Genomic DNA, 18,059 nt, shown 5'->3' on the forward strand with positions numbered 1-18,059 from the left:
ATCTACTTTCCTCACCCCCACCTGCATTACATTAATGTCTCTTTTGGCCTCTCCTCTCTCCTTCATCTTTTCCTTTTTAGTCAAAAGCTATGAACCCTCACTGATAGGGTTTAGCTGTGTCCTCACTTAAATTTCATCTTGAATTGTAGTTCCCATAATCCCCATGTGTCATGGGAGGGACCAAGTGGGCGGTGATTGAATCACGAGGTCAGTTATCCCCATGCTGTTCTTGTGATAGTGAGTTCTCATGAGATCTGATGGTTTTATAAGGGGCTTTTCCCCCTTTGCTCAGTGCTCATTCCATCCTGCTGTCCTGTGAAGAAGGTGCCTGCTTCTCCTTTGCCTTCCTCCATGATTGTGAGTTTCCTGAGGCCACCCCAGCAATGCAGAACTGTGAGTCAATTAAACCTCTTTACTTTTTAAATTACCCAGTCTCGGGCAGTTCTTTATAGCAGCATGAGAACAGACAAATACATTCACCTCAGAAAAGTATACACAAAACCCAGCACATTATTTCAGGAGGTTCGTAGAGTCTTCTGTTTTCCAGTATATGGCAGGACCGCATGATTAAACATACCTGCTTTCTCATTTTCTCTCTATCCCTCCTTCTGTCTCCTTTCCCTTTTCCTTCCTTTTTCTTCCCTTCCCCTTTCTTTTCTCTTTCTCAAGCTCTTTCACATATCCACAGATTTCACAATGAGGAGCCCTCTCAGTGCTTCTGTAGACATTATCTTATCTTGTCTTCATGTCACCCTGTGCACAATGCCATGCACCATTTTGTGAGGCTCAGTGGAAAGGTTAAGAGGGACAGGAAGCCAGCCTGGGCTCTGCTGTCATAGTTACTTGCCAGAGGAAGGGGTTCACTTTTCTTGCATAAGTTTGCCATCTCTTCTTACCAAGCCCTGTGTCCATAGGTCCTCCCTCAGACAGAGGGAGCACTTTTTCTAATTTACCAACCCAGAAGAGAAGCCATTTCCAAATTTTCACAAGGCCACTGGCTAGCAGAGCTGTGGCCTGCTACAGCTGCTTCACCTGTAATGCTGATGTCATTTTCCACATTTTGGAGATGAGGACTTTAATGTTAACTGAAGCTAAATTTCTTGCTCAAGTTCACATAGTTGGCAAAGACAGAAATCAAGCTCTGTTGGGTCTGACCTTATAACTCATGTTCTCTTCTCTACTGTTTGCACAATTCCCTCAGTATTTGTCTTGAAGGGCTAAGTTTTGTCATCCTTTCTCAGTGTGACATATTTTTGAACCATGTTGTAACACTAAGTCTTTAGGAGACCCACAGCCCTGCAGAAAGCAATGCTCTTTTTTTGGTCCCTTCTCTCCTCTCAATTTCTTGCTCAACCCCACCCCCTCAGTATTCCTCTCTTCACTCAATAAATATGAGATGGTATCCTCTGCTTTCTAGTGCCTTGGTAGAATCAGAAGTAAAGCTATATCTACAGATGAAAAATAGAATAAAAATAATACACAACTACATTCTAAAAATGAGAAGCTGAGTGTTTAGTTATTTCATTGAGGCTTGTCATATTTTCATAAATGCTAGAAGCAATGAGAAGTGATTAGCTATATCTAGTATTAGACATGAAAAAGGATTAAGATGTGAAGCAAGTAGTGTGGCTTAATATAAAAAGAATGAACTTTAGAATTAGGTAAACATATATTTAAATCACAACTTGACCACTGTTGAGCTTGGGCGATTGAGGCTTTTCTTCCTTATCTGTAACATGGGCATTTCAATAGCTATCGTCTTGAGAATTTAAAAATATTTGCCTGGTATGTTGTAGGTACTCAGAAAGTATTAGTTTCCTTCTTTCATCTTTCTTTAGATTGCTAGCCCCTTAGAGCATCACATCTTATTAATTTTTATTCTCTGCACTGGCTGGCATGGGGTAAGATATTCAGTAAATATCCATTGAATTCATTATTATCTGCTTTACTCATACAGTTGTAAAAATTAATCCTTGGAGTGATTCCATTTGGATGCTGATACGGTTAGGCTTTGCGTCCCCACTCAAATCTCATCTTGAATTATAATCCCCATAATCTCCACGTGTGAAGGGAGAGACCAGGTGGAAGTAATTGAATCATAGGGATGGTTTCCCCCATGCTGTTTGTGTAATAGTGAGTGAGTTCTCGTGACATCTAACAGTTTTATAAGGGGCTCTTCCCCTTCTCTCGGCACATCTCCTTTCTGCCACATGTAAAGAACATGCCTTGCTTCCTCTTTGTCTTCTGCCATGATTTTAAGTTTCCTGAGACCTCCCCCAGCCATGCTGAACTATGAATCAATTAAACCTCTTTCCTTAATAAATCACCCAGTCTCAGGTGTGTCTTTATAGTAATGTTAAAACGTACTAATACAGGTGGTGTTCGGTTAGTTTAAAGCACTATGAAATGTTCTAAGTAATAATCTAAAATAATAAATCTTATCAGGTTATTTTCCCCAAGACTCACCTGTTCCTCTGATTTCCTATCCATCAACAGCTCTCAAAAGAAACGTACTAATACAGGTGGTGTTCGGTTAGTTTAAAGCACTATGAAATGTTCTAAGTAATAATCTAAAATAATAAATCTTATCAGGTTATTTTCCCCAAGACTCACCTGTTCCTCTGATTTCCTATCCATCAACAGCTCTCAAAAGAAAAGGCATGCCAAGCTTCTTATATTATCACACACTTAACTACTTTTAACAGAGGCAGGAGTTGTGGCAAAATCAAAATTATCTCTTTGATTGACAATGTGAAGACATCTCTAAAAGAACAACTTGTAAAACAGAATTTAAAGCTGTCATTTTGGCATTATGGTTTGACATTTGTTTGCAGTTTTGTTTTTAAGTGCAATTAAGGGAATCTGGATTTGCATATATATAAGAAATTAGATTCTCATTTTCTTTTCGGTCCAAGAATTTAATAGTTAAAGTTTTTGAAAGAAATACTCTTAATTATGAATACATTCTAATTTACCTATTGTGCTAACTCCAAAAACGTTATTTTTTAAAGCTATCTGGTAAAATTGCAGGGTAGAAGGTCATAGATAGCCACACCTCCCTCTGAGATATGCAAAGCAAAGACAGCATGACATACTACTGGCTGGCATAAGCTTGAGCTAGCTTTGTCACTTGTGAATCATGTCACCTCATATAGTCATTTATCACTCAGGTCTTCATTTCTTCTAAAACCGAGGGAGTTGTTATTAATATATTTCTAAGGAATGAAAAGAAAGAATCACTACATCCCCAGAGAATAAAGCAATGCCAGACACACAGTCAACACTCAATATTTGCTGGATGGATGGATGCATGGATGAAAATGAATTTAATTTGTACCAAACAACTGATTGTAGAGTTTAAAACTGGGAAGCTCCAGTTTTTCTATCAGACCAGAGAACTTTTGACTTGCAAACATCACACCTCGGAATACAATGAGAACTCCTGGATTCTAGTGGTAATCTTCTTTATTAGATTCTTTGTAAAATTCAAATTTAGGATCTGAATCTGTGGTGTTTCCTATAATTTTAAAACATCAACATCTCTTGAACTGATTCTGGAAAGAGAAGTTCAATAACTAAATAGCTATACATTTTCAGCTACTTATAACATGGAAAAATATGTACTATGCCTTTACAATGAATATTTTATTTCTCATAATTCTTCTAAATTTCTAGCAAAAAGTCCTTGAGTCAGAGTTGGTCCTTCATAGTTTTTTTCAACACAAGTTTTTTTTTCTCTTTATCAATGTCCTAAGATTGTTTTATAATCTTAAACAATGTATGAGCCCCCGCCCCTATGATTGTACTGTACAAGTGTGATTTTCATTTTTGGAATCTGGATTATCTTTTTCACAGATATAATCATTCCTATATACATTGCTCACTGTTCATCTCATTCTAATCAAGTACAATGAATGCATATAACATCGTATATAGTTATTCTTTCTGCTTTATCCCATTAAAGAGACTCACTAAAGATTTCTTAGAGCCAGGAATGGAGGCTGTGCAGGGAATCAAAGAGGTATAACAGCCCTTCTCATTTCAGTAGCCATAATATCAAGCAAAATTACCACCACAGATACAAATTTATATTTTTATAACCATTTACTCAAAACACCATATACTTTGTTAGAAATGACATAAAGAACTTTATAATTCCTTGAAAATTCAGTGAATAATCATACTTCATAAACATTGTTTGCATCCTAGCCTACTATATTTTACCTGCTATAATCTACTAAACTTTTTAAAGTTTTTCTTCTAAAAGGATACATTTAACATGAATTCCTTGTACTAAGTCCTTCAGAGGAATGCATTTGAAATGGATTCTACTTTTATGGTATCAAAATTATAACTATATCCAAGGAGACTGAAATTCAAGCAACTCACTTATTCAGTACCATCTACTTTATAGTAAAGGTATTTTCCAGTGTACTCACAGGCACTATCAGGAGGTGCTCATTTGGATTTTCTAATCAATAAGACTTCTTTTCCAACAAGAAACCTAATTTAAGGAATTAAATGGGTCAAATTGTTAGGCTGTCTAGACACTTTGAACAAACACTTGAGCAGACACGTTTATTCTATGATCCTGGCATTTGAAACCCGGGTGAAGTGCTACTTTATTTCCATTGACAGCTGCTCCTTAGCTTGATCAAGTTACTATCATGAGATTTTCATATTATTGCTGAAGTTGTATAATATCACTTACAGGAAGACCATTGTATTCTTTTTGTATTGTTCCTATAACAAATGACCACAAATTTAGTGGATTAAAATAACATAAATGTATTGTCTTATAGTTCTGGAGGTCAGAAGTTCAAATGAGTTTTATAGGGCTAAACTCAAGGTGTCAGCAGGGCTGGTTCCCTCTGCAGGATCCAGAGAAGACATTCCTTACATCTTCCATCTGTAATAAGTCATCAGAATTCCTTAGCTCCTGGCCACGTGAATCCAATCTCTGCTTTCATTGTCATGTAACCTTCCTCCACACTAACCCTCTTGCCTCCCTCCTGTAAGAGAACCCTGGTAATTACCCTTAGGGCCCATCCAGATAATTCAAAATATTCTCCTCACCTCAAGAACCTTAACTTTATCACATCTACAAAGTCTTTTTTCCCATATAAGGAAACATACAGATTCAGAAATGGACATCTTTGGAGGTGATTATTCAGCCTATCACACTGTGATAAGCTAAAAGATGTCTATTATCAACCCTATAGCAACCACTAAAATAAAAATAAACAAAGAGTTATGAAGCCAACAAAGAAGATAAAATTGAATCATAAAACATGCAAAATCCAAAAGAAAACAGAAAGTAATGGGAAGAAAGAACAGATGGGAAAAATAGGAAACAAGTGACAAAATGGTAGATTTAAGCCTAACTATACCAATGATTAAATTAAATGTACATTGTCTAAATATTCTAATTAAAATGCAGAGATTATCAGATTGTATGAGAAAGTAAGATTTAGATATATGCTGCCTTCAGTAAACATATTTTAAATATAAAGACATATGAAGTCAAAAATAAGAGAATGGGAAAAGATAAACCATGCTGACCCTAATCAGAAAGCTGGAATGGGTTTACAAAGTAGATTTGGGGAAAAAAAATATTACCAGAAGTAAAGAAGTTCATTTTATAATGATAAGTAGGTCAGTTTATCAGGAGGACATAAAAATTCTAAATATTTGTACATCTAATAACAGATCTTAAAAATACATGAAGCAAAACCTGGATGGAATTCCAAGAAGTAGGCAAATTTACAATTATTGTTAAAGATGTCAATAACCCCTTAGTTTCAGATAAAACAAGTAATAAACATCCTAATAAACATAAACATCCTAATAAAAAATGAACAAAAGACTTGAATAGACACTCTCAAATATATACAAGTAATAGAACAATCAGGCTATTGAAAATCAAGCTATAGAAGACTTGAACATTGTAATCAATTAACGTAATGGACATTTATACAACATTTCACCCAACAACAGCAGAATACACATTTTTCCCCTTATGGTTATACAGATTACTCACTGCAATAGACCATATAATTGGGACATGAAATAAAACCAAAGAAATTTTAGAGGATTTGAATAATACAAAGTACTGTAAGTTCTCTGGTCACAGTGCAATTAACTTAGAAATCAAATACAGAAAATTATCTGGACGCTCCCCTAAATATTTGTAAATTATATAACAATTCTAAATAAGACAGTGGTCAAATGAAATATGAAAAGGGAAATTAGAAAGTATTTTGAACTAAATGAAAATGAAAACATAAAAATTTATGGGATGTCACCAAGGAAAAACTTAGGGACAAATATCTCTGTGAAAAAAAAGAAGAAAGGTTTCAGCTTCCACTTTAGGAAATTAGAAAAAGAAGCAAGGAAAAAAAATTTCAAGATAGGCAGAAGAAAGTAAAAAAGATTAGAGCAGTAATCAATGGAAAACAGAAAAACAATAGGCAATATCAGTGAGACAAAAATTTGTTACTTTGACATCAATAAAATCAGTAAACCTCAAGGTAGACTAATCAGGAATAAAAAAGGTAAGTCAGAAATTACCAATATCAGAAATAACAGGGATGACACTACTACAGATCCTTTAGGTAGTAAAATGATAATAGAGAAATATTATGAACAGCTTTATGCCATTAATTTTGATGACTCTGATGAAACAGACAAAATTTTTTTAAGCAAACTACCAAAGCTCCTGAAGAAGAAATAGATAACATAAATAGCCCTATATCTTTTAAAGAAATTGATTTGTAATTTAAAATCTTCTCACAAGAAAACTTCCAGCCCAGAAGATTTTACTGGTGAATTTTACCAAGCACTTAAGGAAAAAATAATGCTATTTCTACCCAAACTTTTCCTGAAAATTGAGTGAGAAAGAATAGTTCCCGACTTCATTTATGAAGCCAGTATTACTCTGCTAACAAAACCTGACAAAGACATAACAAGAAAATTAGCAGACCAACATTCCTAAGGAACATTGATAACAAAAATTCTAAAAAAATTTTAGCAATTTGAAGGGGCTAAAATGAAGGTAACATCTAAAAAGGAAATAAATCATGAATAAGTGGAGTTTATCATAAGAATATAGGATTAGTTTAACATAAAAAAATGACATTCCACAGATGATAAATTCAACTTCATCAGAATTAAAAACTTGTTCTTCAAAAGACACTTTAAAAGAATGAAAATAAAAACCACAGACTGGAATAATATATTTGCAAAGGATCTGTGTAATAAAGGAGTTTTTCTGTAATATACAAAGAGATTTAGAAGCTCAGTTATATGAACATAAACATCCTAATAAAAAATGAACAAAAGACTTGAATAGATACCCCCAAATATGTACAGATGACCAATAAAATAAGCACATAAAATGATGCCCAGTATTATTACTCATTAGGGAAATGCAAACTAAAACCACAATGAGATACTACTATACATTTTTAGAATATATAAAAATTTAAAACCTGGAAATATCAAGTGTTGACAAAGACATGGAGGAACTGGAACTCAAAATCTTCTGGTGGGCATGCCAAATAGTACAACTTATTAGAAAAACAGTTTGGAAGTTTCTTTAAAAGTTAAATATATGCCTACCTTGTTACCCAGTAATTTCAGGCCTAATATTTACCCAAAATAAATGAAACTATATGTCAATACAAAAACTTGTACATAGATATTGATAGCAGCTTAATTTGTAATAGCCAAAATATATGCGACAACCTAAGTGTTGACCAACAGATGAATGGATGAACAGATTGCAGTTTATCTGTACAATGGAATACTACTCAGCAATAAAAATGAATGAACTATCGGTAAGGTACAACCTGGATGAATCTAAAATAATTATGCTAAGTAAAAAAATGCCAGACCAAAAAAAGAATATATTGTGTGATTTCCTATGTAGAGATATGTAGATATATTCTGAAAATGCAGACTAATCTATAGTGACAGAAAACAAACCATTGATTGCCTGGAGGAGAGCAGCAGGAATGATGGATTACAAAGAGGCAACCCCCTCAACCACCCATCAACATCTACAGACCATAAGGAAGTCGAGAAAGCTACTTGTGTCCCAAAGGGCAAAACATCTAAGAGCTTCTCCAGATGTAGCCAAGCCAGATAATGAAAAAGAGGCACATTTCAGAGAGGAAAGCTAGGAGGTATGGCAAAAATTGAACTTAGAAATTACTGCCAGTAAAAAGAATCATAGTCCAAGCAAGAAATGTTCCCCTCCTTTAGGGTAAGGTTCCTGTGGGATTTCAGAGTTGTGATGGAGTCCATTGGTGCCAGTCAGGTGACTTACAGTGCACCTCCCAGTGAGAGGACTATGCTATCCACACCTGATTGCTATCAGACTTGGTCAATTGATTTGTTCTTGCCATTGAAATGTGAGAGAAGTAATATATACCAATTCCAAGCAGAAGCTTTAGGAGATTCTTATGTTTTGGCTTTTTCTTGCCACAAGAATAGCATTCTCAAATAAAAGCTGCTCCCTGCTCTATATCCTGGTACAAAATGTGGAGCAAGGAAGCAGATAACACATAATAAAAGAAAAAAAATGGTATTGTAAGCCACTGAGAGTACATGCATGTTAAATTTAAGATGTTTCTAAAATAAAGTAAAACAGGTGGAGAGTTGAATACATGAATCAGATACTCAGGAACAGATCTGAACTAGAGATAAAATTTGGGAGTTGTCAGCAGCTAGATTGCATTAGAAGATGAGTCTGCAAAGGACACAGGAATGGCCAGGTATTTGGAAGAAAGCCCTGAGTAAAATTTTAATGTAATCTCACTTTTGCTGTCCTCATTATTTATTTCTTTTGCTTCACTTCCATTTCTCTAGCCTAGAGACTAATGTGCAAGCATCAGAGTCTGCTGGGTCTGCCTCACACTTTAATATTTGCTGGATTTTCAGCACAGTTTGAACAGTGACTCTCCCTTCCTAATTCACCTCTGTATGTCCAGAGAGGACAGTAAACCCCATCACATGGGAGAGAGACCTACGACTCATCTGCACATTCCTTCACCTTGGTTTTTACCTTGAATTCCCTTTCTTCCACATACGCATTCTTCTCTGCTCGGGCTATATCAATAATTGTTTTTTATAAATTTTGAGTAGATACATTGACGGTTTATATAGGTATCAAATATAAAGAGCTATAATACAATGAACATCTGCTTGTCAACCACTCAGTTTAGGAAAAAGAACTTTACAATTATCTTTGAAGTTTTCTTGCGCTTCTCCTCAATTCCATCTCATTCTGTCCTTCCTCAGAGATAACCACCAGACTGCATTTTGTGGTTCTCAGCAAATGAGGAATAGAAGGAAACTTCCTCAAACTGATAAAGAGCATCTACAAACACTACCGATAATATCTATTGTGTCCATGCTTCTCTCTCTAATTTTATCAAGCATGTTTGTATTCCTAAAAAAAAGTTACATTTTGCATGTATTTTTATCTTCATATAAATAAAGTTATTCTATATGTATTATTCTAATGTGTTCCTTGTGCTCAATATTATGTTCCTGGGATTTGTTTATGACATTTCATGTAGCTGAGGATTATTCATTTCTTCATCTATATTGTATGCTAAGGTATAGCACAATTTATCTATCCTGCTTTAGCCTTATTCCATTAGTTTTGACAGGTAGTATTTAGTAATTTCATTATTGTTCAGGTCTAAGTATATTTAAATACCAATTGTGATTTTTGACTCATCAGCTATTCAAAAATACACTTAAATTTTTTTTTAAATACCTGAAGCTATTTATCTTTTGTTACTGACATTTCTCTGTTTTCATGGAATATACATTATCATAGTCTGTTCTGTAGAAGTATAACATAAAGCACATATGTAATTTTAAAATGCTTAGTTGCCACATTAAAGACTAAAACAAGTAAAATTAATTTTAATAATTTATTTAACCCAAACTATCCAAACTATTATCATTTAAATGTGTAATTGTCTTAAAATGTTATCACAGGTATTTTATATTTTTTTGTACTAAATTTTCAAATTGGTATGTATTCTACATTAACAGTACATCTTAATTTGAACCAGCCACATTTTAACTGCTCAATAGTTACATAAGGCTAGTGGCTACTGTATTGAACAATGCAGGTTATATTATAACAGTTGTTTGAAATTAGCTAAAACTTAACTTTTTGTCCTAGAAGTGGTCAATTCCATATGAGCTGGAAAATAATGACATATTTATCCACTAATTATGTACAAGGTTCTATATGTGAACCTTAAATCTATCTTATGAACCTTCAGTCTTCTATATCTTTAATGAACTATTTCTTTGCTTGATCCTGGATTGCTATATTACACAACTATAGCAAAGACATTCACATAACAGTCTGGAGTTGTGCAGTTTATACTTCCACTGACATATGTGGTGGTCCTGGGCTGATTTGTCTATAACTGAGAAAGCTATGGTAGATTCTACCACTAAGGTGTGGATTTAAGAATTTCTTTGTACAGTTATATCAAATTTTGCTTTATATATTTTGAGACTATTTTAATAGGCACATATAAGCTTAGAATAGTTATAGTAAATTAAACTTACCATAATTATCAACTCTGAATAATGACTTTTGTCTTACAGTCTACTTTGCCTGATATTAGCATAGTTACCTACTTCCTTTTCCTAAATATATCCCTGATGTATCTTTTCTAAACTTTTCCTTTCAATATTTCCATGTCCTATGTTTTAGGAATCTCTCTTATAAAATGCATATAGCTAAAGTTTGTTTGTTTGTGTCAAATCTGTTTCTCTCTTAACTCATGAGTTTAGTTTATTTATCATTATTGTGATTATTTAAGATTTTAATTTCTCTCTCTTTTTCTACACTATTTTCTCTTTTTAGGCCTTTTTGCAGAAAGGATTGTTGGACTTCTGTTTGTTTTCTTAGTGCATTTTTTCACTAATAGTATATTTGGTTTATTCTTTTAGAGTTTACTCTTGAAATTTTGCCATGTATACTTAACAAAGTCTAAAATTAATATCTTAAACTCCTCTCAAATAATGCAAGGGCCAGAGAACACTCAGTTCTGATAACTGCTCTCCTTGCATACATCCTACATTTTTGTCCAGTATTCTAGTTCTTATTAGTTTCACTAATTGCACGTAATTCAAAATAGGTTATACAGGCAATATTTACTTCTACTTACCTATATACAGGGCTAGCTATAATTCTGGAAAGAGAAGTCTGGGAGTTTCTTTTTTTTCAATCACTTTCCCTCAAATGATATTAATATCTGGATTACCAAATCAAATGTGCCTTATATTTATGGCATTAAAATTGTCTAGCCTATAAATGTAAGCACTATTTTTATGGTAAAAATGTTTAATAATATAAGAGTGACACTAGAATGGAGCTCAAAAGATTAAGAAGCTACTACAGTACTCTAGGTGGGAGTTAAAGTCAAGAAAGTTAACAAGGGTTTTGGTAGTAGGAAAGGAGGAAATAGTTTTAGATACTCCAAAGAAGCAGACTATACATGACTTGCTATTACATGGTTGTGATAGAACAGAGAGAAAGAAACATCAGAGATGACTCAGACCTTCAAAGATAACTCTTGAAGGTTTTCAGAAGTCAAGAGGAAAGGAAAGATTGAAGGAGGTGATGTTTAATTTGGTTTTTGATGTATAGAATTATTGGTATTGATGGGTCATTAGGGTGGAGGTGTTGAACAGGCAATTATAAATCAAAGTCACAAGTTTTTGCAGAAGGGTCAGAGCTAAAAGGAAGTGAGGGATGATGAAAAACAAAAGGATTAGGAGAAGGAATGAGCAATGGAGAAGAATCACATGCATAGAACTTAAAAAGAGTCACAGTGATTATGCGAGGAGGAAGGGCCCCTGATCATTAAGCATACTTTTGCTGCTACTAGTGATTCTCTATCTTAATTTCAGTGCCCCTGTGAAATTTTCTCTTGAATTTCCTCCTGTCCTTATTTCCATCCAGAGGATCACAAGCTAAGCATTAAGATCTGCTTATGTAGATTAAGATGTTAAAGTGATCTTTATGTTTTCTAATTTCTAATATGTTTTATACTGTATTGCATCCCTGACATCACACATCTCTCTACTTAATTTGGTTTGTTCATCTCAATATTTGAGATAAGTAAAAGGAAAGAAAATTTTACAGGTAAGTAAAAGAAAGGAACTGCCAACAGGTATTGACTTTATGGCTTATCCCAACATATTTTCCTTTTTTAAAAGGAATCAAATATTGTCTGGTGCTGTTACAGAATTTACTCATATACTTTTTCAACCACAACTTACATTTTATTTTTTGCACACATGAATAGCCAGAAGACATTTTATTGTATTTGTGACTCTGCATATGTAGTTAGTATTTATTGCAAAAATAATATCTTACTACTTATTAAGCAAAAATTAATCCTGGGAGAATACCATGTACACAGCACTTATGAACTGCTGTTAATAGTTCAAATGATATGTAATAGCAGCATATATACTGCTAAAGAAAATAAACAGACTAAGTTGTGAAGTAGTATCTTCTGAGCCAGGAACTACAACTTAGGAATTGCGTTAGGGGTGAGTATTGACTCATTTGTCGGGTTTGATTTTCAGGGAATTGATGCTGATTTCACATCAGAAAAGCATTGAGCAGCTGCAGGAAACCCTTAGACAGAAGCTGCTGGGTGATGATAACTGGAAGGAGAAGGTAATGGTAGTGTGGTTTTCATCAGCATGCAACCTATTTGCTTTTTGAAAATTCTGTCCGTTTGTCAGAAGACTCTTCCAGATAGATTTCCTTGCTTCTATGCACACTTTTGATTCCTTCTAGAATTTCCTAGGCCAGACATGCTTATGGAGTGTGTCTTTTCCAAAATATTATACAACATAATGGGAAATAAAAAATTAGAACACACTTTGAATTCTTGTAAGATAGCTCTTGGTTCTCATGCAAAAGCACATTTTTTTGCTTTTAAGTATTTTCTTATTTCCCCATTAACTGTCACAGTCTACATTTGATCATTTTCTTAAAACCAAGGAAATAATAATTATGACTTTTCTGCTTCTCTTAGAAGATAAAAGAATGGAAAATTACTTAAAATTATTCAGCTTTGGACTCTTGACATATTCACCCTGACAAAGTAAAATGAATAGGCATTTAGCTTGCTATTATTTGCAGAGAAATGTTTGCTGTTAGAGTACAAAAAATATTGCATTGATTTTGGTCTTTGGACTTTTTTATAGTTTTCAAAGTTTCAACAATGAATATGCATAACTTTCATAATTTTAAATAATAGAAGTAATATTTTTAAAAATGTTTAGTCCCTACCTTCTCAGGTCATCCACAGGTCTAGTCACTGAGTTAAAAGCAGTCTTCTTTCTGCCATAAACTTCTAGTACTCCTTGATTGATCCCTGGGCCCTGTTCTACACAATGACCCAAAGCATTCCCAACTCATTCTTTTCCATGACTGTTATCTATGCCTAGCACTGTCCTTCTGCCTTAGTTTTCTTATTACGTCTTAAATTTTCCTCTAGAAATGGAGCTGGTTTCCAAAATTCTGATCGTTTGACTGAAGTCCTGACAACTTGTTTGGATTTTGTCAGATACTTATCCTCGGGATACGACCCCATAACTTGTAACCTCAGCAACAAGCAGTGGCCTCCTTCAAACTAACTCAGGAATCCCTCACTACACCATCCAGCATACTGAAACCTGTTAGGCATTCTTGCTGGCTCAGATCAATTTTAAATTTGTTGCTTTCGTTTCCAATCTTCAAATAGTTGGCCATACTCAGCCAAAAGTAACCGTCTAAAAATAAGTATCCCTTCCCTTGTCCATCAGTCTCCACAGTCAGGATATAATAAAAATAATCACTGTAACAATAGTACCCCATGGGCCAAAACAAAATTGGAGAATATGGACTAACGTTGCTATTTGTGTCTCATTCTTATTTTGTAACATAGGTCTTTTCTTTTTCTTCTTCTCTAAGGCCCACCTTCTTTAATTCTTTCTAATTTTTATTAGCCTCAGGGTATTCCACTGAGTGGTCTGTACTTACTCCCTTTCCCTATCCTTACCAATCTATGTTTAAAAATTGAAAAGGAAGATTATCAAGCCTATTTTGTGTAATCCAAAGTATTCAAATTAGGACAATAAAAGATTATTTTTTATCCATTCAACTGATAGAATAGTTTAACACTGTGGTTAACATCTAGTGAGATCATCTCTCATACCTACTCTTTAAGGGACTAGAAATTAAAACAACTTTTTTGGAAAACAGTTTGTCCATATGTATCAAGAGATATCGTAAACTTCCCATCCTTTAACTCAGAACTTTTACTAATGGAATTAACATGGATAGAGATTCAGGGAGTCATTCCTCTTCTAAACTCCTGAGCTTCTCTTAGTATGACGGAGTAAACTTTCCTGTTTTAACTTGTGTAGAAATTTCCCATCTCCATATTCACACCTCACTAGGGGTTTTTGGATGCACTTCACTGGAGAAAAGGTCTCTGTTTATTATTTCCTCCCTCTACTACTTCTGTTCACTGTACCCTGTCCTTGAGGTGCTAACACAGAGTAGAACAAGTTAGCATTAGCATGTGACATATAAAAGCATTTATGTTCTCGCTTTATGCTATCAAGTTAATCTGGTGGTAAAAATATAAAAAATTCTATAAGTTCTTGTTAAGACCATGATATCTTTCTAATGAATGAATTATACTACAGAGGTATTATGGCATGTATACTTTTATATAGTATAAATGGACATTTCATTTGGTTGAAAGGACATGACTTCTTGTTAATAAATGTTATCATTTAGCTAGCAGTAAATCAAGATCCAGACCAGGAAAACCAAGGGATAATAATTATGCCTTGGCTGTGTTAGCTATTGAGACATGAATAAAAAGTTCTCTAAAAGTCTTCTCATGAGAAAGGAGAATCGTTAATATGACATTGTCATCTTTTTCTTGGGTCACTGTGCCTTTGCCAAAGAATGAAATGTTCTTTTTACAAATATATAATACACATAACAAAATAAACTTCATAGCTTAAATTGTTTTAACATGCAAAAAAGTAGATAGCAATTTGTGTCTGTGCTTAATTATTTTAGAGTATATAAAAAGCACATAATAAGATTGATAGTTGCTATGCAACAAGGATGGCACATTTTAAAATAACTGCATATTTACTAATTGTCATGGATTTTTGTTTATTTCAAGTATTACTATTTGCAGAGAACAAATTAGTGTGCATGTTGAACCTTTAAAATTGGTTTTAAATGTACAGTGTTGTTACTATTTAGTTAAAATTTTGTAATTAAAAAATCCTATAGCCACACTACTTACATAATCAACTCACATTATTTAATCACTATAACTTTATAGTACAATAAGCAAATTCCAAGCAAATATTTTCTTATATTATCATCAAGATATCACACTTGAGAACCTTTTTTTCTGGGGGGGGGGATGGAGTTTCACTCTGGTTGCCCAGGCTAGAGTGCAATGACACGATCTTGGCTCATCACAACCTCCGCCTCCCAAGTTTAAGCAATTCTCCTGCCTCAGCCTTCAGAGTAGCTAGGATTACAGGCATGGATCAACACACCCAGCTAATTTTGTATTTTTAGTAAAGATGGGTTTTCTCCATGTCAGTCAAGCTGGTCTTGAACTCCCGACCTCAGGTGATCCGCCTGCCTTGGCCTCCTATAGTGCCAGGATTATAGGTGTGAGCCACCCCATCCAGCCCCAAGAACATTTTAGAATTGCACTAATGACCTCATTTAAAATAGTGCATAGAGCTTTTGAGAAATCAGTAGTTAAAGTAAACAAATAAAACCTTATTTTTTGGCTGAAGCAGCTGGATTGATAGTGAAAATGTAGGTAAAAAAAGTTTACTTGAAGAAATAGTCAATTTCAAAATTGAAGGGACGCAAAAAAAAAAAAAATCTCAAATTCCTTTTTGAAATGGAAAAACCAGATGACTTAATAATTCTTAATGTGTTTTAGTATACTATTATTAAAGTAAAAGGAATAATTTCTGACATAAAATATGACAGAGATGACATCATTATTTATGAAATATCGATTTTAACTTATGAATAATAAACATGGCTAAAAGGAATATTGAGGAAAAACTTTAATTTTTATATTTTTAAAAATGCAGTTTTAGAAATTGAATTAATAAAATCCAAAAATTTTAGATCTGGAGTGACTTGCAAAAATTATCTTGTAAATCACTAATCTAGAAAACAAAAATAGTCTCCCATTATTAATGTAATTTTAATCATTATGACATTATTATTCCCATTTTGCACATTTTAAGAAAAGACTTAGAGAAGTTAGGTAATTTGGCAATGTTACAAAGGCAGGAAATGAGCTGAGAATCAACTTCCATGTATCTAAATACAAAGTTCAGTATTTCTGCATTTGACCAAGATGGAGTAATAGGGACCAAATTTACCCTCCTACTTGAAACAAATAAAACAGTGAGGAAAAGATAGAAAACAACGATTTTGAGACATTGGACATCAGGCAATGAAGGAAAGTGATTCTTGGAAACAGAAGACAAACAAGGTGAGTTCTATGATTGCCATAACTTAGTGCTTTGAAAGAAATTTCAGGTCATGATGCAGGGAGTGGGAATCCAGTTTGAAACTGTTAGATTTTTTGAGTTGAGGGAACCTTGCAGAGTCCTGGGAGATCATGGTGGGTAAAGTTTACAGATAGTGTTTACAGGAGCAGCTGCACAGAGGAAGCTGCACACTGGAGATCTGCAAAGAGTCCTCCTTGTATATGTTTATAATCAATGCGTACATGTGGGGAAACTACATAAAGCCAGGGACAGACCCAGCCAGAGAGAGTAATGAATACTCACACATGGCCAGTAATTTGCATTTCTATCAGCCAGACTAGAAAACCTGTAATTTATAAGGCCCTGGGTAGAGTGCTCAAAAGAGTCTTGCATCATAAATTGAGAGTAATTAGCCCTACATTAAATGCTGATTTGATTCTGCCTAATATATTTTAAAAGGAAGATCTAAAATAATCAAACTGATTTCAAGAAACCTAGAAACTTGCACCCTAGGACAGAGCTCAAGAATATTCAAAGGAATACAAAAAGATCTAGCACCTAACAAGGTAAGTTAACAATGTCTGGCATCCAGTGAAGAATTGCCATCCATGGAAATATACAAGAAAATAGAGCTGAAGTGAAAAGAAAAATCAATGAGTAAAAACTGACCCAGAAAGGTGCAGATATGAGAATCAGCAGAAAAGACATTAAAACAAATATGGTAACTGTAAGGGTTCTTGGGTTCTTGCCGAGTTTAAAATGAAGAAACTGAGGCCAGCACAAGAAGATCCAATGCAAACTTATTCAACTCCCGGGCGAGGTTCTGCGGTCCAACAGGAGGGGCCAGAGAAGTCGCACAGACTCCTCTCAGACGTGTTTTATAGGGAATGGAGGCGTTTGATTGGTTGTGGGAGAGCAGGGCGTGGGCAGGGCAAGCTTGCTATTGGCAGGTAGGCAGGATTTGAATGCTATTGGGTAGATTTACAAGACTCGACTGCTATTGGGTAGCTAAGACTCGAATGCTATTGGGTAGATTTACAAGACTTCTTTTGCATTTTGACGGGGTTCTTTAAGGGAGAGCTAGGTGCTGTGTGAGGCGGGTGAGTGTGTCCAAGCTCCCGGCGAGGGAGGGGGGTGTCCGAGCTCCTGGCGAGGGAGGGAGGTGTGTCCGAGATCCCGGTGAGGCGACCAGCCTTACAGTAACTGTATTCCATATGTCCAGAAGCTAAATAAAAAATGGACTATGTCAAGTACAGAAATGCAAGTTACAAAAAAGACTAGTCACTGAATTTTGAGAGATGAAAACTAGATTGTCTGAAATTAAAAGTACACTGGATTAGATTGATGGCAGATTAGACATTCCAGAAGAAAAGCTTAGTGAACTTGAAGACACAGCAATAGAAAAACTTTTCAAATAAAACAAGATATAATAGACTCTAAAACAAAAACAAACAAAA

The 18,059-nt window shown here is 34.5% G+C and overlaps 1 protein-coding gene across 1 annotated transcript in view; it reads left to right on the forward strand.

Moving 5' to 3' along the window:
* LEKR1 (leucine, glutamate and lysine rich 1) overlaps positions 1-18,059 on the forward strand; it is a 207,411-nt gene that overhangs the window by 157,725 nt on the left and 31,627 nt on the right. Inside the window, exon 10 of the mRNA XM_012447335.2 lies at positions 12,637-12,730. Within this exon, the coding sequence (XP_012302758.2) occupies positions 12,637-12,730 (94 nt within the window). The remainder of the gene's footprint in view (positions 1-12,636; positions 12,731-18,059) is intronic.

This window comes from Aotus nancymaae, unplaced genomic scaffold (genome assembly GCF_030222135.1).
Source record: "Aotus nancymaae isolate 86718 unplaced genomic scaffold, 86718_ANA_hifiasm-v0.15.2.pri h1tg000019l, whole genome shotgun sequence".
Classification (NCBI taxonomy): domain Eukaryota; kingdom Metazoa; phylum Chordata; class Mammalia; order Primates; family Aotidae; genus Aotus; species Aotus nancymaae.